Source organism: Delphinapterus leucas, chromosome 13 (genome assembly GCF_059928025.1).
Source record: "Delphinapterus leucas isolate spDelLeu-1000000601 "Yukka" chromosome 13, BTC_Dleu_Yukka2, whole genome shotgun sequence".
NCBI lineage: Eukaryota > Metazoa > Chordata > Mammalia > Artiodactyla > Monodontidae > Delphinapterus > Delphinapterus leucas.
This window is the reverse complement of record NC_143141.1, coordinates 35624599-35646775: the sequence shown is the minus strand read 5'-3', so window position 1 is coordinate 35646775 and position 22177 is coordinate 35624599. Positions and strand designations below refer to the sequence as shown.

Here is a 22177-nt window from a genome sequence, read left to right as displayed (position 1 = left end):
GTCCCCTTTCGTGGTGCAGCAAGAACTCAAGAGTAATCCTTTCAAACTGCTTAAGAGGAGCTAACTGAATACTTTTGATTTTGATGCAAAATTGGGCAAGTGATTAAGTTCAGTGCATACATATCAATTACAAATTTAAAAGAATAAGTACAGTTCAAATTTATATGGTTCATTTCTCATTAATCTAGTAGACTTAAAAATGAAACAGTCTTTTCTAGCAAATATGACCTTAGATGTCGGATGGGTAGCATATTTAGCTTGATTTTTTGACATTAAGAGATTATCCAAGTGTTGCAGAAGTACACAATCCACTGCTCTTGTCTGTGAAGCTCTGAAGTGTTACTGCAGGATGGTAGGCTGGCAGAATGTGCCAGATGCCATTTTATAAAGGCTCATTTTGAAAGGAGACAGGTAATCATTCTGTAGGCCAAATATATATATATTTGATCGTTTATTTGCTTCTCTTTTTACTCTATCAATGTAAATTAAGAATTAGTAAAAATTATACTTGGAAGCCTAAATTTTAGTCCTGCCAAGGTTGAGTCTTGGTCCTGCTGGAGGCCACCTATACAGTCTTGGACACTGCATTTAACTCTCTGAAGCTCAAGTTTTTCTCTTTTGAAAAATGAGGGATCTGGACTACAGTTAATTTCAACTTGAAAATTCCATTAAATAATTAACTTGAGAAATGTGAGAAGTAAAACTAATTTGAGATTTTTAATAACAGTATGTGTAGAACACATCAAGAATGGATATTCTGGAGAGCGGCACTGGACTCAGAAAAAACTAAAGCTATGTCACATCTTATTTTACATAATCCTATGCTTACCTTTGTGACAGTGATGAAATCTGGTCCAAAGAAGACACTTTTTACTCCTTCAATCCTAAATAACTGCCTGTGAAAAAATTTTTAAAAAGAGATAATAAAATGTTTTATTATGGAAAAGTCTACAACAGAAGTCCCCAACCTTTTTGGCACCAGGGACCAGTTTCGTGGAAGTCAATTTTTCCACGGACGGGGGGGGAGGGGTGGGAGATGGTTCCAGCAGTAATGCGAGCGATGGTGGGGAAGGTTCAGGTGGTAATGTGAGTGATGGGGAGCGATGGGGAACGGCAAATGAAGCTTCCCTCGGTTGCCCACAGCTCACCTCCTGCTGCGCGGCCTGGTTCCTAACAGGCCACGGACCGGGGGTTGGGAACCCCTGGTCTACAATATACATAAAAGTAGAGAGAAATGTAAAAGAACCTCCACACAGTCATCACCAGTTTTAACAATTAGCAAATCATGGCCAATCTTGTTTCATCCTCTTACCCTACAATCCAGCAATCCCACTCCTAGTTATTTACCCAAGAGAAATGAAAACGTATGCTCCATGAAGACTTGCATGTGAATCTCTTTTTTTTTTTTTTTTTGTGGTATGCGGGCCTCTCACTGTTGTGGCCTCTCCCGTCGCGGAGCACAGGCTCCGGATGCGCAGGCTCAGCGGCCATGGCTCACGGGCCCAGCCGCTCCGCGGCATGTGGGATCTTCCCAGTCCGGGGCATGAACCCGTGTCCCCTGCATCGGCAGGCAGACTCTCAACCACTGCGCCACCAGGGAAGCCCTGAATCTCTTTTTTAAAATTTATTTATTTACTTTTGCCGCTTCGGACCTGCACGCAGGTCCTCTAGAGTTGCAGCGAGCGGGGGCCACTCTTCACCGCAGCACTCGGGTTTCTCACTGCAGTGGCCTCTCCTGCCACGGAGCACGGGCTCTAGGCACGCGGGCTTCAGCACTTGTGGCATGCGGGCTCAGTAGTTGTGGCTCACAAGCGCTAGAGCGCAGGCTCAGTAGTTGTGGCACACAGCTTAGTTGCACCGCGGCATGTGGGATCTTCCCAGACCAGGGCCCGAACCCGTGCCTCCTGCACTGGCAGGTGGATTCCTGACCACTGCACCATGAGGGAAGCCCTGCACATGAATCTTTATAGCAGCTTTATTTACAATACCAAAAACAAAAAAATCTGGAAATGTCCATCTACTGAGGAATGACTAAGCAAACTGGGAATACCCATACAATGTAGTATTACTTGGCAACAAAGAGAAATGAACTATAGATCCACACAAGGACAAGGATGACTCTCAAAATCATTATACTAAATGAAAGAAGCCAAACACAAAAGACTATCTGGTTCCATTCATATGAAACTCTAGAAAAGGCAAAACGGTAGTGGTGTAAAGAATATCAATAGCTGCCAGAGTGACAGGTGTGTTAACCTTTCTACGTAATCATCTCACAATGTATATGTATATCAAATCGTCACGTTGTATACCTTAAACAACGCTTTATGTCAATTACATCTCACAGAAGCTGGAAAAAAGTTTTTTAATAAAAATTTAAAAATTAAAAGTCATTGCCATAAAAAGAAAGTTAGCAGGGTGTGGAGGTGAAGCAAGAAGAGACTGAAAGCAAAGGGAAATGAGGGATCTTTTACAGTGATAAAGATGTTTTATATTTTTATTTTCTTGGTGGTTACACAATTATATATACTTATCAAAACTCACTTAAAATTGGTGAATTTTATTGCATGTAAATTATACGTCAGTAAAGCTAATTTTTTAGAATCCTGTGAGAGAATGAAGGGCAGATGATAATTTGAAAAAGCCCTTCAAGGAATTTTGAATTACAGCTTCCTTCCCCAATCACTGACATATGTACCACACCTAGTAGACTCTCTAAAGCAGTTTCTTTTTTCCCAGCCTTAGCAACAAAAGCTGACATACCCCAAAGAAGGTTACAGTTTCCTTTTCTTTGTCTACCATTGCAAGAATGCTATCAAAATTACTGCTTTGAAATTATTTAGGAATTTGTCTGAAACTATGTCATCTAAGTCCTTTACACAACCACTCCATGTTGAATTTGCAAGTGGTCACAAGATTTTTGGCTGCAGCTTATGATCCATAAACCAAAGCACAGACCTTTAAGTAGGACCCTTGATTAGCACTATCAGCAAAGCTTTTTTTTTTTTCCCAAATGAAAGGACTGTGCAAAGGAATACACCTGATCTATGGTCCGTATCATGGAGACTGCTTTAGGAAAGAGTTCACAGGTTCTGTCCCTAAAAGAAAGAAAAAGCGGAAACTGGAGTTTCAAACATTATTAGACATGCTTTGTTATTTAGGTTACTCTCCTTGGGACAATTTCAACTTGTCAATGTCCAAAATAAAATATGAAAACACTATCCCAAATGTAGTCTAACTTGTTCAGAGTACAAAGACTATTACCTCTCTTGGCTGGACACTAGGACTCTGTTAAAGTTCGACTGACTTTTTTAAGCATTGCATCATATCCAACATGACTAACTGAAAGGTCAGGTTCTTCTATCCCATAATTGTGCTATTCATTTAGAAAATTTAAACACACGGCTTAATATTTATTTCTGTTAGGCCTTTATCTTATTTGCTTTAAGCCTAATAAAACTTTCAAAAATGTCTCTGAATTTTGCCATCCAACAGATAAGCAAATCCTCTCATCTGAAAAACTGATAATTATATCTTTATTAATGTTGCTGATTTTAAAAAAAGTCCTGAATAAACATGCCAACTACAGGGATTCGGAGCCCTTTTACATGTCCCCGAAGACAGGTTTACCCTCTTTTTACATTTCTTTGTCTTGTCTACAAGGACAGGAAGAGACATGTCAAATGCCTCCCTGAAGTAAGATACATTACTCTTTATTCATTCATTCAACTAGTATTTGAATACTTGCTGAGTAGCAGACACTGTACTAAGCACTAGGGATACAACAACAAGCAGAACAGACTGGTTTCCATCCTCATGAAGCTTACGTTCTACCTTACAGTAAAAACATTCTCTGCTAAACAACAAAAACAAGGCTGACTGAAGATAATAAATTCTGTAAACCGGAGAAATGGGGATTTTTGCCAACTGAACATCTGACAGAAATAATCTCCAACTAATCTGTAACTGAATCAGTTTGGGCTTTTTTATTTTTACATTTTTTAAAATACAAAATATGTGAGCTTGTACGTGATGTAAACATTTCAGACTATACATAGAGAGTGAAAATGCCTCTTGACCACCCTTCCCAAATCCACTGTTATCAGTTTCGTGTACATTCTTCCAGACCTCTTTATCAGTGCATTTTTGTTGTTTTCTGTTTTTTGTTTTCATACACATAATAATCATAATGTATTCATTGTTCTGCAACTTGCTTTCTTCAATAACAAGTATGTCTTAGAGGTCATTCAGTAAATATGAGTCCACCTCATCCTTTTTATTGTTTTATTGTTTGTCCATGCAGACTGTGGACGAACAAAGTTTATCTAACTCTTCCTACCGATGAATATTTAGGTTGTTTCTAACTTATTACCATTACCAACAAGGCTGCAATGAACATACCTGCACACTCCTTATGTATATATGTGGCTGTTCTCTAAGGTAGTGTTTTTCAAAACCACCAGTGAGTCGTAAAATCAATTATATAGTGACCAGGATTTTATCTAATAAAATAAAACAGAACAGAACAGAATAATATAAAAAGCACCAGAAAGGAAATATAAGACTGCTTTAGGGACTTCCCTGGTGGCGCAGTGGTTAAGAATCCGCCTGCCAATGCAGGAACACAGGTTCGATCCCTGGTCCGGGACGATCCCACATGCTGTGGAGCAACTAAGCCCGTGTGCTACAACTACTGAGCCTGCGTTCTAGAGCCCGCAAGCCACAACTACTGAGCCCACGTGCCACAACTACTGAAGCCTGTGCGCCTAGAGCCCGTGCTCCGCAACAAGAGAAGCCACCACAATAAGAAGCCTGTGCACCGCAACAAAGAGTAGCCCCACTCGCCACAACTAGAGAAAGCCCACGTGCAGCAATGAAGACCCAATGCAGACAAAAACAAATAAATAAAAAAAAAACTTATAGGGCTTCCCTGGTGGCGCAGTGGTTGAGAGTCCGCCTGCCAATGCAGGGGACACGGGTTCGTGCCCCGGAGCGGCTGGGCCCGTAAGCCATGGTCGCTGAGCCTGCGTATCCGGAGCCTGTGCTCCGCAACAGGAGAGGCCACAACAGTGAGAGGCCCATGTACCGCAAAAAAATATAATAAATAAATAAATAAATAAATTTATTAAAAAAAGAATGTTTTATACCTTATAAAGGCGAAAATTGCCCCATCAAACACTTGTTTCATACCTATATATACATACGTATATGTACATATTTATGTATATCTGTGTATGTATATGTGTGTATGTATATAGCGAGTCATAATATAAGATGTTTAATAGCTGATTCACTTTGTTATAAAGCAGAAACTAACACACCATTGTAAAGCAATTATACTCCAATAGAGATGTTAAAAAAAAAAGTTTATTACTGTGGCTTGTATTAAAAAGTATAAAAAACAAATGCTCTAAGATATATTCCAAGAAGTGGTATGTTTAGGTCGAAGGAAATGTGCATATTTATTAATTAGAAACTTTAAAAACGATTCCTGAGATAAGCATATTCCTGGCTCCCCTAAATGAGACACATTAAATGGCTGTATGTATACAGAAATAGTTATCTAAGTTTTATTTTCCCAATATCCTTGGCAATCACTATCAGTCTTAGGTTACCAAAAATTTCAGTTGATGTGATTGACCTAACATTTCTTATTATAAATAATTTCTCTAGCTATCAGTTAAAGAGGGGTTTTATAATTTTATTGTTTGTGCTTTATCATTAGACATACATTTAACATGTCTTTAGTGAATTTAAAAGCTGTCACCACTGAATGTAAATTGGTGCAGCCACTATGGAAAACAGTATGGAGGTTCCTTAAAAAACTAAAAATAGAGCTATCATATGATCCAACAATCCCACTCCTGGGTATATGTCCAGAAAAAATGAAAACTCTAATTCCAAAAGATACACACACCCCAATATTCACAGCAGCACTATTTACAATAGCCAAGACATGGAAACAACCCAAGTGCCCATCAACAGACAACTGACTTAAGAAGATGTGGTACACATGTACAATGGAATACTACTCAGTCATTAAAAAGAATGAAATAATGCCATTTACAGCAACACGGATGGACCTAGAGAATATTAACGAAGTCAGACAGAGAAAGACAAATACTGTATGATATCACTTATATGTGGAAACTAAAAAATAATGCAAATGAATCTATATACAAAACAGAAGAAGACTCAAAGACACAGAAAACAAACTTACTGTTACCAAAGGGGATAGAGAGGGAGGGACAAATTAGGAGTATGGGATTAACAGATAAGGACTACCTAAAATAGATAAGCAACAAGGATCTACTACATAGCACAGGGAATTATATTCCATATCTTTTAATAACTATAATAGAATATAATCTGGAAAGAAAAATAACTGAATCACTTTGCTATCCACCTCAAGCTAACACAATATTGTAAATCAACTATACTTCAATAAAAAATAAATAAAAATAAAAACTGTCACCACTCACTAGTTTATTAAAAAATCATGCCACATCTGATAACTATTATCATTTATAGTTCTGAGAGGAATATTTTAGAAACTATTACATTTTGAAACATCTAGAAATCCAGCTATCCTTGAGAATAAAATGATCATGTTATTATTGTTTTCTAAAAACAGGATTTTAAAGATTTAGAATGGATATCTGCCTCATTTTTTTTTTTTTTTTTTTTTTGCCACATGTCACGTGGGATCTTAGTTCCCCAACCAGGGATCGAACCCACACCTCCTGCATTGGAAGCGTGGTGTTTTAACCACTGGACCACCAGGTAAGTCCTGCCATATTATCATTTTGATAGATTTTTTTAAAGGAAAAATATAAATTCTTATTTAGTCATGCTGCAGATCTCTTAAGTACATCCCTTTTCAGGAGAAGGGTTTCCTAATATCAACTCTTACTTTTCTTTCTCTCTCACCTGAAAAGAAAATAATCTCTATACTGAAAAGATGCAATGCACATAAAAGTAAAATAGCTAAAAAAGGATACCTTAACCCCCGAAGTCAGTTATTTACGTTTCTTGGTAAAAGCAAATTAAAAATAGTACTATACCTAGCCAGAGGGGAGCGAAACGCTGTAGCTGGTGTGGGAAAATCCATGGTCCTTGTCTCAAGAACTGGTTTTCCTGGAATAAACTTTAAACTGTTGGGATTTGGGGTATCTTGTGTTTGAATAAACATGTATCTCACTAAAAGAGAAAAAAGAAAGAATGTTATTCTAGAAAAAAAATGTTAACAAGTTTATGGACTATGAAGTGCTCATTTTCAGAGAACCAAAAGAAATACAGAAAATTAGAAAAAAAGAATATAAAGCTTTATTGCCCAAGCTTACAGAGTAAGAATTGTTAAGCAACAAATTTATCAAAATATTTAGGATGACTTCACTGAATTTTATATTAATACTAATTATTTAGATAGTTTTGTTACTCAACAGATTCTAGCAATATCCTACACGTTAAGTAGGAAGGCATATCATAATTCAGGAGCCTTAGATGGATTCTATTTGGTAACTCAATACCAAATTAGCTATAATAATAAATCATCATCACTTTCCAAAGTGCTAACATTTTTTAAAATAAATAAATTTATAATAACAAATGATATTTATTTTATGCTTACTTATTACAGAGACAGGGCTGAGTGCTTTATATATACTTAAGCCTTTAACAATCCTATGAAGAATGTATTATTGTTCCCATTTTACAAATGAAGAAACTGAGGCTTAGAGATAAGTAACTTGTTAAGTCACTAAGAGTTAAGTAACTTGTCCAAAGGTATAGAATTAGTGACATTATAAATTATCATGTAGGTGGGAATCTATGAGAATTACTTTCTAGAATATTTTAAAACTATCTTTAGAGGGCTTCCCTGGTGGCGCAGTGGTTGAGAGTCCGCCTGCCGACGCAGGGGACACGGGTTTGTGCCCCGGTCCGGGAGGATCCCACATGTGGTGGAGCAGCTGGGCCCGTGAGCCATGGCCGCTAAGCCTGCGCATCCGGAGCCTGTGCTCCGCAACGGGAGAGGCCACAACAGTGAGAGGCCCGCGTACCGCAAAAAAAAAAAAATTAAATTAAAAAAAATTATCTTTAGAGATTCTTTTCTTCTCTGTTCCTTCTAGGGCCATGATCAGATTGAGAATAAAAGAATCTTTAATTTCCTACCTTGCTATTATGATAACAGCTCGTAGGACAAAAAGATAATACTGAGGTTTTAAAAGTTTAAAACTATTAAACAGGCTCTGGTTACTTATTATGAAAATAAACCTTCTGACTTAAAAAAAAAAACAACAAATAGTACCACCCAATTCTCTTCTTAGAGCAGTATATGGAAATAAGTTAATTTATTGAGTAATTATCATGTGCTGGGCATGGTGCTAAGCACTTTATGTGAATTATATCATTTAATCCTTACATCCTGCCAAGGAGGCACTGTTTTTATCCTAATTCATAAATGAGGAAACTAAAGCTCCAAGTCACTCGGCTAGTTAAGTGACAGAGCCAGGATTCAAGCCTGGCCAATTTTCCAGCACTGACTTGTTTAACCACTGTGCATACTACCACTCCATAAGTATTAGTGCCAAGCATAAAAGAAAAATATACTTAAGATCAGTCTTTCTATCCTATCATAATCTTCATATCACATATCTTAAGAAAGAGTAAAATATCAAAAAACAACAGTTTTATTTTAAATTAGAAAGAGATTAAATTTGGCAAAACATATGGTTGGTATAAAAATGCTTTTCTTAACTGTTAAAAGAGAAGATTCTAATTTGACAGCTGAGATTGTTTTTGCACCTTGCCATGCAGTTCCAGCTAACTGATATTGAGTCATTTCCTTGGTAAAGTAGAAATTGAAACTAAACTCCCATACGTTTTGCTTAAGTCACTGTCCTGTAAAGATATTAGTTGGTGACTTGGTGACCAGGCAAATCCTAAAAAAGAAAAAAATGAAAAATGATAACCTCAGTGTTGAAGGACTTGATTTAAAATATTTATACTTCCAACCAATAAATTCCTCTGACAATCTGCACTACAAGGGAACAATTTTTCAGATGGAACATTATATAAAGTGCTGCTGCCACTTTCTGTAAATATACAGAAAACAAGGTTCTTTTAACCCTGGCTCTGACCAATCATCTCTGTGGCCTTTCTTAATAATTTATTGGTAACCAAAATCTGCACATATTAGGCACTCCACCAATATTTGAAGAATTAAATCTGGCTTTATTCTACTCAGTCCATTTGTGTAAAACTATACATGCAGAAAGAAAAATTTTTAGAAACACCTGAAGAACTATAAATGTAAAAAATTATTTAAGCGAGTATAATCTACATATGTCTGAAATAGAAAATATGATAAATATATGATATCACTACATAAATTTTAACAATGAACAAAGGTACTTCAAAAAAAGTAATTTGACTAGGTATTAACAAAATCATTCCAGTCATAGCCTAAACTGGGTTAAATTAGGTATTTCAAAAATGACTCTCAGATCCATCATCCAGAAAGATCCTCTGAAAGTGTCATAACGGTTACAACAGGAGAGAAAGACTCTTGTAAAATAATCTTTCCTATTATGCTTGGTATAATAGGTAACAGATAAAAAGGTAGGCATAAGCTCCCCCTCAAGTATAAATTAATGGTGCTTGAAGTCAATATCAAAGACTAAAATCAGCAGGTTTCCAATTTGAAAAGCCTAGATGACCACATAATTCAGTTCTACAAAATTTAAAAGTCTAATTAAAGTAGCTTAAGATGCTGAGTTGCTCAATATTTATGCCTAAATTCTTCTGTGACTCAAGGAGACAGGAACTGGCACTCCTGTTCTTGCCCCAGGATACAGAAGAGGTAAGGTCTCTACCCTGATCCAACTCATGGCATTAGCCAGAGTTAGCCACCTTCCAGAGTAGCATGGCCACAATGAGGAGTTCAAGGTAGTGATGGAAATGGAGATGGACCAAGAGCTGAATCCCAATTCTTACAGCTCCATAAGCACATATAGGTAGGCATTCACAGACAGACAGGCACACATACACACACCCTCCCCGACAAGGTTCCCTAACCACGTGACAGTGGTCATATTGCAAAAATTTTCAAATCCTATCTTCATACTTATTTCCAATATTAAAGAAAATAAAAGCATGTAACATCAACAAGACTGTCAACAAAACCATAGTGATTAATGTTGACAAAAAAAGAAAAACTACATTCAAAGTACTATGTCCTAAGGCCTGGGTGAAAGCTAGAAACTTACTGATTTTAGAGGTATTCTTATCAAAATAAGGAGGGCAATAGCTTAAAATACATATGATTCTTTGAAACACAAACCCATTTGTAACTTCTTTCTATATTTTTGTTTCAGAAATCATTTATTGAGCAACTCTTATGTTCCAGAAGATGTGTTACACAAGAAACTGAGATTTCATAGAAGTACTGGACACTGTATTCAGGATTCTTGAAATTTAAGGTCAAATGATATGTGTAAGCAAATAATTATAGCAAAGTGTAATTTATGGCAGAAAAAAATGTTATATTCTTTTTATAGGCATCTGAATAGAAAATTTACAAATTCTCATTGTTCATGACCCACAAAATTTCATTCAGGCAGTTTGCTCTAAAAGAGATGAAATTTTACCTGTGTTACATAAGGTTGCAGGGAGTGGGAAAAGGGGTCTCTGGACAAACTGATGCAGAGGCTCTTTCTTAATGGTATATGGATTCATCATATGACAGAATCTACATTTAAAAACAAATAAAAATGACATTTTAAGAGATAATCTCTTAAGCTCAAGTTTCTACTTCTCATATATAAAACAACCATAATGAAAATAATAACAAAGATGAATTTTCATTTTCCATCCACAACATTATTTCCACTCCCTCACACAAGCAATATCTACAAACAATTTAAAAACAAGAGCTCAAGGGGAGATTTACAGCCTTTATAACTGAGTGTATATAGAATATACAATACCTGGTGTAAAGAAACAGAAATGCATCTACATTAGTGATTTATAACCTGGAGTTCCAGACTCTTACGTATGCATGAAGGAGGCAAAGAGCTACAAACTGTTTTTCCCATTTTAGATTTAAAAACAACTAAGTGATAGAGTCACATGGTTCAAAATTCAAAGGGAAGAAAAGTAAATACAGTGAAAAGTCTTCCTCCCTTTCTGTCTCTACCACCATGTTTCCATGGAAAGAGACAACCTATGCTATTTGTTTTGAAAGGCATTTCAATACCTCCAAAAGTCTAATCGAAAATATACTATTCTCCACCAAACTGCTAAAGAAGTCAACAGTCTATACGTGCTTTCTGACTGGAAACATATTGATGCTGCTTTGTAACTTTGGTTATTTTACTCTGAATATAATCAGAATGAAATAACCAAAGTTACAAAACTTCCAAAGTGTTGACTGGCTATTTTCTTTTTCATGGATTTGACTAATTAAAAACAAAGGGAGAAGGGAAAACCAAATACTACTAGAAAAGTAAACAAAAGGAGATGTTACTAGTGAAAAATTTTAGAAATCTGACGCAAGTTACATGAAAAAAATGCAGTTTACTTTAAAATACTATTGCCATCCATTCCAATTTTCATTTCACAGGAGTCACTGAGGAATTTTAAGCATATTTATGATCACTTTTTGTTTTTTACGTTTCTCTGATTATTTTCAACCTGCAAACTCATAAAGAGGAGGGACTGTCTTCACTGCTGTCCCTAGCCACTAGCATGATGACCTACCTCAGTTCCTCATTTCTAAAATGAAGTTAATATTCACCGCTAACTCATAAAGACTGGGGCAAACACGGATCCAGATAATCCATGTAAAGTGCTTACAACAGTGCTAGGCCATGTAGTATGTGTTCAATAAATGTTAGCTACCACTATTATTAGTATGCGATAGGTGCCCAACAATTATTCATTAAATGGAATTCAGGTTTGGGGTGAAAGCATTTTTATCTATAGCACACTGCCTAAATCTTGGATACCTTGCAATATGGAAGTACACCGAGGACGGAACTACACCTGGAATACGGAAATTTCCTTTCAGCCCACGGAAAAGGCAGAATGGAGATGGGTTTTTGTATATTCTGACGGAGATGGGTTTACAGTAATAAAATAGTAAAGGTGAGTTAAATTATTCCAGGAAGACATCTACTCAAAAATAAGAGAGGGAAACAGGAGGTGACTAACAAAAAATCCTTCTGCAAACCTAATTATTTTAGGAAACGCATTTCAACTTCAAGAGCATCATTAGCACTAAAACCCCTAACAAACACTCAGGAGGTCAACCCTTGTTAGGCCCTCTTCTCCTTTTGTTCCATAAGAGAAACCAGGGTACAACAATCTACTTAACGTCCTCAGTGCCTTTCACCTAACCAGTGTTAACAGGTGTCCCTGGGAAGCCAAACGCAAAGACAGGGCAAACGGAAAGAGGAAAGACAAGGGAACGGAGTGGGTTTGGTTGGTGGGGCGCGGAAATCTGGAGTTCCAGCACTTAGATGCTGTGTGACTTCAGATAGGTCACGTTCCCCTTCTAGGTAGGCCTCACTAAGAAAATGAGTGACATTTTGACGTTCTGATTTTGTGTTTAAAAGGCAGAGCGAATGCACGGGGTGGAGGGGCTGGAGGGGCCCCGATTTAAAAACAGCTCCTCTGTGAGGTCCCTACAGCCGGTCTCTGAGAGTCTCCCCACCACAGGGACTCAGGCACCGGGTCTCGGAGCCTGGGACAAGGCCGGCAGGGCCCGCCAGAACCGGGTCGCAGAGCTGCCTCACCGAGAGCTGCCCACCTCAGGGTTTAAACCCCCAACTTCGGCGATGGGGGTGGACCCAAAGGCAAGGTCAGGGGCACTTCTCCCCACCTGGTGTAAGAGAGGGCGGGCGGGGAGGCGACCGCTCTGCTGGCTAAGCCCAGCGGTACCGCTATACGCAGCCCCGGGCTCACCACTTACCGCTTCCGCAGCCCAGCGGCAGCCGCCGCAGCCCCCCAGCCCAGGAGGGCCGCCGCCGCCATCTTGGTCCGAGTGCGCAGGTGTGGGATAGGCCGCTCCACTCCCCCACAGCCTTCGCAGCGGCGCTCAAGCGCCGCGCAGGCGCAGGCCGGCCGGGATCTGGCAAGGCACCGTGGATAGCGCACCCTACCGGCCGCGCGCGGCTCTGCTGCGGATGAGCGGGGCGGGCTTGCGTCGGCTGTTTGAAATCATTACCTACCTACTTCCCGAGGCTGGGAAACGGGGGAAAAAAGAAATGCTTGCGAAGCTTGCGCAGGCGTCCTCAAGCAAGCACGAGGGACTCCGCACGCATGCGCGGAACAGTACATTGCTTTTCCCACTTGATAGGTGCTGCGTTTGCACAGCCTGATCCTGCGGAACATTCTAGACCCGCCCATTGCCTCTGGTAGGAACCTGTTTGCCATTCAGGCCCAGTTCAGTGACTGTCTCAAAAGATGCCCTGAAGCATACCCTGGGAAGGTTCTCGCCTTTCTCCAGCGAGCTGCCTGCTCTTCTCCCATGGGGCCCCTGTGGACCTGGGTTAGGCTGGGTTTGTGGACTCGGTCATGTTGGACCAACAAGCACAGAGAACTCACCTCGCGTGGAGCTGCCTTTTGCTGTATAAGCATGAGTATTGAGTGATTTCCAGAGCAAAGTTCAAAAGTTCGTTAACTATTCTCCAGGATCTTACTGGGGTAAAAAGCTTTCTCTAGGACAGCTGTTCTCAAAATGTGGACTGAGGGCAGCAACCGCATGGGAACACGTGGGAAGTGCAAATTATCACACAGCACGTTAGACCTACTGAATCACAATCTCTGGAGCTGGGGTCCAGTAATCTGCTTTAACAAACCCTCCAGGTGATTCTGATGCAGGCTAACGTTTGAGAAGCACTGTTCTAGAAGATATACACAGAGGACTGGTTTCTGTAAGGGAAACAACACACCTGTTGTCCGACAAGTTGAGACCACATGGAAGGGGAGCCCTCTAAGGGGGTGGGCGGGGCTTCAGGCTGTGGCTGCTCTGGGGGCTGGACACGTGAGCCTCCTCTGAGTGCATCTTACATTCTCAAGGCTGCGTGTTGTCTTCTGTCTTTGCTGACCCATTCTAGACCTCAGTGTCATCCACGGCTTTCCCCTTTACTCTCTTCTAGACCTTGAATCAAGTGTGCAATGTGGCTCTTCCACCCAAGAACATGCCCCAGTTAGGAACCATCTTGCTGTCTTCAACTTCTCCCTCTCTTATCTGTTCCTTCCCATAAGAAAAATCCTGCCTTGCCCCAAACCACCTTAAAACCACCACTTTTTCTTCCCCCTGCAAAGTCGAATGGGATAAAAGAGTTGTCTACACTTTTAGTCTCTAGTTTTTCACCTCCCACTCTTCAAACCACTGAAAGCAGCCTTCTGTGTCCCACCGGTGTGGGGAGGGGAGCTGATCTAGACAAGACCACCCACATCATCCATGTTGCTGAACCTGAAGGATCCTTCTTGGGTTTTACCTTTCTTGACCTCTGGAACATGGAATGCTGAGGGTCTCTCCCTCCCTTTCATAATCTGATTCCTTGGCTTCCCTGGCACCACAACTGCCAATTTTTCCTATTATTTTTCTGGTTACTCCTTCTCCTTTCTCCTTTGCAGGATTTCATCTGCCCACCTCTTAAGTGTTGGTGCTTTGGGGAACCTCATTCCAGGTAGTACTCTTACGATTTTTGTGTGTGTGTGTATTTAATTGACAAACTTCAATTAATTGACAAACTTCAGGGAGTTATGCCAATTAGCATTTCAGTCAGCCACCAAAATATGTTTCTCTCCCTTGCAAAAACTGGATTAAAAAAATTTGGGAGAGGGTCTTCCCTGGTGGTGCAGTGGTTAAGAATCCGCCTGCCAAGGCAGGGGACACGGGTTCGAGCCCTGGTCCGGGAAGATCCACATGCTGCAGGGCAACTAAGCCCATGCGCCACAAGTAGTGAAGCCTGTGCGCTATAATTACTGAAGCCTGCACTCCTAGAGCCCGTGCTCCGCAATAAGAGAAGCCACCGCAATGAGAAGACTGCGCACCACAACGAAGAGTAGCCCCCGCTCGCCGCAACTAGAGAAAGCCCGCGCGCAGCAACGAAGACCCAACGCGGCCAAAATAAATAAATAAAATAATTCTTTTTTTGCCAATTATTGGTCATTTACATTAAGTGGAAAACAAAACTGGTTAGAAACAGCACCTACAGTATTATCCCATTTACGTAAAATAGTTTGTGTCTCTGAGTATGTGCTTGTATGTGTGAGCATAAAGTGTCTGGAAGGCTGACTGCCAGCCTCCTTTCTCTTTCCCCTCCACTGGCTGTTTTCAGTTCCTTAAATATGCTGAATTATTTCCCACCTAAGGGCCTTTGTATAAATTGTTCCCCCTTCAGGGAACAGTGCAGAAAGCCACAGGCAACCCCAGCCAAGGAAAAGGACCACTGCTTCATGATCCCAAGCCCCTTCCTTGCAGGAGGCAGGTGTAGAAGGAGGAGGAGACTGGTCTTTGAGCCTAACCAAGGGAAAGGAAGAAAGCTCTAAGGCAGATACAAGATGGAAGTTTGAAAGACTTGGCTAGATTTTTTTAATACTTGACAGTAAGATAGAAAATAAGATAGTTTTTAAAGATGAAAGTAACCAGAAAGCAATGGGATTTGCCGAATTTCAATCAAGGAGTGAGGCAGGAAGAACAAAAAGATGACATTTAAGCCCTTTTTCTGATTGTATCTTACTGAACTCATTCTGTTCAAAATACTGGTTATATATATATATATATTTAACCATTCCCTTTACTAGCTACTCCAAAGATATCCAGTTCCTCCTCATTCTTAGCAGATTTGACTTCACAGAGAAAAAGATAGAGGCCTTGGTGGTAGCAGTGGTGGCAACTGACTCTCTAAACTATTAAAGCCTTGCACAAGCTCACATACTTATCTCTTTCTGCTGAAGGCATCCAGAATATTCCACTCCAGGAGCTTTGTTTGGAACTACCCTTATCTACCTAAAAGTAGAGCCTCCCAAAAGATTTCAAGTGTTATAAATCCTCTCCCCAGGAGTCTAGCAACCAGGAAAGATTGACTCTTATCACTGAAGAGGAGAATTCGGCTCAGGGATAAGAAATCACCTAAGCAGACATTCTCACAAAGCTATCACATCTCTATTCTCATAAGAAACCATTTATCCTTTCCTAAAAATCATTTGTTTTCCCATAGGTGTCCTTCTCCCCTACTCCTTCCCCTTCTCCTTCCCTTTGATGGAAGAAATGTTCACATACTGAGGTATGGGGAAGTTATTCTGGCTTATACATGATTTGGCTTGAACTTTATGCTAACTAAAATAGTCTGTCTTATCACCTGTCAACCATATATTGTACACGTACTTTAACCATTGAAAGAATGTTGCCCACCATCCAGTTATATAAAGGGTTAGGTCACAGTCTGTTGCTGTGGCTCACAGTGGGAGCCCTGAAGGGAATTCAGGGGGAAAAATCCAACACAGGCATTCTGCGTTTTGAATAAACTGGCCCCTAGATAGTTAAGATGCAGACCTCCGGAAGAATTTCAATGACCCTAGATTCTTGCATCTTCCCATACATAGAAGGTCACTAAAATCATTAACTTGAGATAGCTGTTCTTTGTGATTAGCAGTCATCTTTTATCAGGATCTATGCTTGACCAGCCAAAAGCATCATATATCTCTGGGCTCCTCCCCTCCCTCTTCAGAACAGTCTTCTCAGAGCTACTGAGAGGCTGTTTCTCAAGCTATATAGTCCTCAGTTTGGCTTGAATAAAACTCTCTTCTATTCTTATTTAGATTGTTTATTGATTATTTTGTTTGTTTGTTTGTTTGATTTTGTTTTTGTTTTTCAGTACTCGGGCCTCTCACTGCCGTGGCCTCTCCCGCTCCGGACGCGCAGGCTCCGGACGCGCAGGCTTAGCGGCCATGGCTCACGGGCCCAGCCGCTCCGCGGCATGTTGGATCCTCCCGGACCGGGGCACGAACCCGCGTCCCCTGCATCGGCAGGCGAACTCTCAACCACTGCGCCACCAGGGAAGCCCTGTTTATTGATTATTTGCAGCAGCACCTTATTAAGATGATACTGGGTTGGACAAAAGTTTGTTCGGGTTTTTCATAAAGCCCGGGTTACGGAAAAGCCCGAACGAAATTTTTGGCCAACCCAATACATATAAGCCCCAAATTCTAACTGCCACCATGAGTTATATTTTTCTGTGAATGCCCATGTAAGTATGTGAATAAAAATCTCTTTCCTCTGTAATAAGCTAAATGCGAAAAGAATTTGAAAAAGAAGAGATACAGGTATATGTATAACTGAAACACTTTGCTATACACCTGAAACTTACACAACATTGTTAATCAACTATGTTCCAATTAAAAAAAAAAAAAGCACCTCTTTTCTCTTGCTAATCTATCATTTGGAAGTTTAATTTGCCAGCCCTCAAGAGCTGAACCTAAGAGTGTAGAGAGAAAGTTTTCCTCTCCAACACTGCCTTAATCCTACCTCCTTCTTCCCACAGCAGAAGAGGCATCTTTCTTACCCAAAGCCAGTACCTCCACCTGTGTTCTCAGTCCATCTGCTTCCTTACTCCCCCTCCCAGTCCTTAGGGACTTCGCCCAATTTATTATTTTTTTAAGTAAAATTTTTGTTCAGAATATATTAGATTTACACAAAATTTGCAAAGATAGTACAGATTGTTTCTGTTTATCCCTTACCCAGTTTTCCCTGTTGATAGCATCTTACATTACCATTATACATTTGCCACAGCTAAGGAACCAGCATTAACCAAACTCCACAGTTTCGCGTTATTCTCTTGGTTAGACTGGGGTTATGGGTTAGGGGGAGGAAGACCATAGAAGGAAGTGCCCTTCTCATCACATCATAGGGTTCGTGTTATCAACATGACCTATCACTGTTGCTATTAACCTTGATCATCTGGCTGAGGCAGTGTTTGTCAGGTTTTTCCACTGTGAAGTTACTCCCTTCTCCTTCCCCTTCCATACACTACTCTTTTTTTTTTTTTTTTTTTTTTTTTTGCAGTACGCGGGCCTCTCACTGCCGTGGCCTCTCCCATTGCGGAGCACAGGCTCCGGAAGCGCAGGCTCCGCGGCCACGGCTCACGGGCCCAGCCGCTCCGCGGCACGTGGGATCTTCCCGGACCGGGGCACGAACCCGTGTCCCCTGCATCGGCAGGCGGACTCTCAACCACTGCGCCACCAGGGAAGCCCCGTACACTACTCTTTGAACGCACAACCCACACTTAAATTTTGAGGAATTAAGCTCCACTTTGGGGAGATGGGGGAGCTAAATAAATTAACTGAAATTCTTCTGTATATGTCTTTTCTTCATTTATTTATTCAGTCATTTTTTATATCAGCATGGGTTCATGGATATTTACTTTATACTTTGTTGTAACCTAATACTATGTTATTTATTCCATTGCTTGTTTCAGCTTTGAGCATTGGAAGTTCATTCAGGTTGGGTCTGTGCCCCTGTGATTTTTATTTATTTTTTTATTTATTATGATTTTTAGCACTCCTTTACTTTCCAGCACTACAGATGCTCCTGGTTCATTTTGTATATTTCCTGCTCCAGCCCTAGAATCTGCAATTTCTCCATGGAGCCCTGCTTCCATGGAGAAATTCCATTAGAGAATGGTATTTAGAAACGAAGATCTGGGTGCTAGGTGTGCTTACTGTCCATTTACTTTTCATTTTGTTATTCCTTCATCTTCATCTGCTCCCTCTCTACAGATTGTTTCTCCTTAGCTGCTGGCACACAGACATATTCAAGTGTTTCCCTCATTAATCCTTCTTTACCCATGTTCCCCACTGGCAAGCTCCCTAGCTCTCTCTTCATTTCTGTTCGAGCTCTTAGCATGGTCACATTTTATATGAATTTGAAAGTGCTATATGAAAGATTAATAAAGTCTCAACTTGTGTGCAAAATATAAAATAAATACAAACATTAAAAACTGTCAGGTAAAGCACAATTTCAGGTGGGCTGAATGGAAAATGGAAAAACTGTTCTTAAATGACTAACATCCAAGGCATGGTGCAGTGACAGCTGACTGAAACACACTGCCGTCTTTAGTGGCACATGTTGGTGCCACTAAAGCTGGTGAGTCAAACAGAAATAGCTAACATTGATTGAGCACTTAAAGTGGGCCATTTTCTAAGCACACCTCATAGCAATCTGTATCATGGGCATTTAATGTTATCCCCATTTTACAAATGAAGAAACTGAGTCCCTTAGAAGTTCAGTAATGTTTCAAGATTACACAGCTAGGAAATGATGGACAAGGGATCAATTTCCTATGCAATGTATTCCCATTTTATTGTAATTATATTCATTGGAATCCAGCCTTTTCTATATACATTTTACAATGGAGATTTATTCGTCAATTTTTAGTTCATTTCAAATTTTACCAATGGTTTCTACTACTGAGCTCTCTTGTGGCCACTATACCTACTAAATTCAAATTTCCCAAATCAAAATTTTGATTTAAAATGTCAAGATTTCAATCTTCCATCAATTTTTGATGTGCAGTTTTAGCTGTTTTGAATTTTACTTGAATATTTCTACCAGTAATGTTCATTATAAACTGAAAAAAGTCTGACAGTTTATATTTAATTTTTGATTAAGAGAAAATTGTGATCCATTCCTCTCAGATAATGTAAGGTTTCTCTAAAGAGCGAAAAATAAAATATGTCCTTGGGGTCAAAAGGTCCTGCTCAGAAACAGGATGAGGCATGGGAGATCTGGTAGAACTACTAATTTCACAATATCTGACTTTAAGAATTCCATATGTAGCAATGGCGTTGGTCCCAAATCTCAGCACTGGAATACTGGGCTGCCTTCTGAAGGGAATACTTGGAGTCCTTTGGGCCTCTGGGCTAAGCTTACATAAAAGCAGGTTGAAGAAGTACTTGGTCTCCTTCCTTGTAGGCTGACGTACTTCAATATGAGGAAAGATAAACTCAAGGAAAAAACACATGATGTAAGGGGAAAGATCTTTATCTTCAAATACAGAGAAACAGGTCTAAACCATTTATTTTTGGCTTTTCCCTGGGTCTCACTCTGGTTCCTTCCACTTGGTTCTCACCTAGGGGACAATCCAAGGGCACCTCCTCCCTGGCTGGTCTCTTACCAACCAGTCTCAGGGCTGGCAAAAGTGAGTCATCAAAGGCTGTATGCAGAGAGAACACCCCAGGGGAGCTGGAGCTTCTAATTCTGGCTCTCCCTACAATTAAGGCAGAGATAAGTCACCACAGGTAAGCTCTGTCCACCTCTGCAGAAGGCTTCTCCTGCATCTCAGTGGGAGTGATGCATCTGAAAGGGTTTCCCCCAGAACGGTCTGAGTCACCGATAAGGAAGACTCCTTTTGGCTAATGAGAACTTGAAATAGAAAAAACATAAGAACTTCACATTGTAGAACTAGGTAGGGCACATATTTAAAGATAGATAGATGAATCAGATCTTAAATAAATCTTCAGAAAAAGTAGGCAACTCTGGCTTTATTCATGCATCTTATGCTAGAGCTCTTTGGATCCCTGGATCTTCTTTGAACACCATGTCTGTGAACTCAGCCCATTACCAATTCTCCCTGAATCACGGATGTCAAGCTCATTAAAGCTTTGTTATTTTCTCAGATTTGGAAAGGACATAGGCAGGCAGGTTTTCCCCACAGTATGGATTAAAATATTTTTAGGTATAATCCACTTCCACTAAAGATTTCTCTCTTTAGTTCCTTACGGTCTCTCTTTAGGGATTTTTTTTTTTTTTTGGAAGACTGCATATTAATGCAGGTCACACTCAGATAACACATTTTAGAAGTTCACAGGAAACTACATTGCAGGGAGCTCTGTGATTTTCCCAGCTCAGTCCTTATGGCTCCATTATCTTGTATTATTTCATTTATGCCTCCACAAACATCTAGATGAAAAGCAGGCCTCAGGAAATAACAATGCCAGCATTGGAAAGCAACCAACAAACCAACCAACCAATCAACCAACCAACCAAGAGTTGCTCTTTGAAACTTAAAAATGTAGAGCTAGGCTTGGTACTAAGTGAAAGGTGCTTATGGAGTCCTTCAATCCTAGGAAGATCTGACTTAAGAAATAATACAAAGTGTAAATCATTTATTTTAATTAGGTCCATTTTAATAAAGTGTACAGGAGTTTACAACTCAAACAAGTATTCATAAAAACTATCAGATACATAAGATAGCTCACACAAAGGGTGCAATAACATAAACCCAAGAGTCGGCAAAAAAGAGGTATTGCAAGAACTGTTAACTCTATAAATGTTTTTTTCCCTTTCTCATGTTCACAGACCTTGAGATTGTATGCACATATTGTTTCCTGAGGTCTGATGACCTCAACACTCCTTACGGCTGGGTCGACCTCCTCATTCAGTCAACTCAAAATATAGTCAGTAGGAGTTCGTCCACCTCTTCTGCGTGGAACGAGCATGGTCCTCGGCCTTTATTCCATTCCTATCCCCTAACAAATGATGTTAGATACTCCCTCTTTCAAAGTAACATATTGCAGGCCTTGTAGTATTCTGCTCACTACTGCCCTCCCAATACCACACATGAGAGTTCAGGTCAAACCCTACTGAGTTTTATCCTTGTGGATGAGAAGAGCATGCTTACTGTGGAAATGAGTCTAAGGCAATGGCTGCTTTCTCTCACCTTTGTCCAGTACAACTCCAGTTCTAACTCGGTAGGCTAACGGAACTGAATTTACTCATTTCAAATACCTACTGTCACCTCTTGGTATTCTTTGGATGCCTTCATTAGGAGGTCTTCAACACCATGGCAGAAAGCATGAGGATACACACACACACTCCAATCACACTCCTCAGACAGGAGTCTTTGGTGGACTCAGATACAACTGACTTGCCATTTCAGAGTGGGAAGGTGATATTGTCTTCTCTCACTCCCAAAATCCCACTTTAACTGACATTGGTAAAAAAACCACTTCTGTAATTCCTTGCCAAAAGGAATCACATAGATCCCTCTAACATGTATATATGGTTCTATTAAATGCAATGTAGATGACGCTGACTTAATTTCAAGAAAAAAACATTGTTATTATAAACTCAAAACACTGTCTCACTCATACTGAGATTGCA

At 40.0% G+C, this 22177-nt stretch overlaps 1 protein-coding gene across 10 annotated transcripts in view; it reads right to left on the bottom strand.

The window, feature by feature from the left end:
* NFU1 (NFU1 iron-sulfur cluster scaffold) overlaps positions 1-13314 on the bottom strand; it is a 30791-nt gene extending 17477 nt beyond the window's left edge. Inside the window, exons 1-4 of one of the 10 annotated variants that reach the window (XR_016395418.1) lie at positions 12974-13093; positions 10650-10750; positions 7065-7200; positions 830-896 (exon numbers count right to left, since the gene is read on the bottom strand). Coding sequence is in view for 6 of the 10 variants with exons in the window: in XM_022561266.3 (XP_022416974.2) it covers positions 830-896; positions 7065-7200; positions 10650-10750; positions 12974-13035 (366 nt within the window). In the remaining 4 variants the exon portion in view is untranslated. The other 9 variants (XR_016395417.1, XM_089923069.1, XM_022561266.3 and 6 more) reach the window with 9 other exon arrangements.
* Between the last annotated feature and the right edge of the window lie 8863 nt (positions 13315-22177).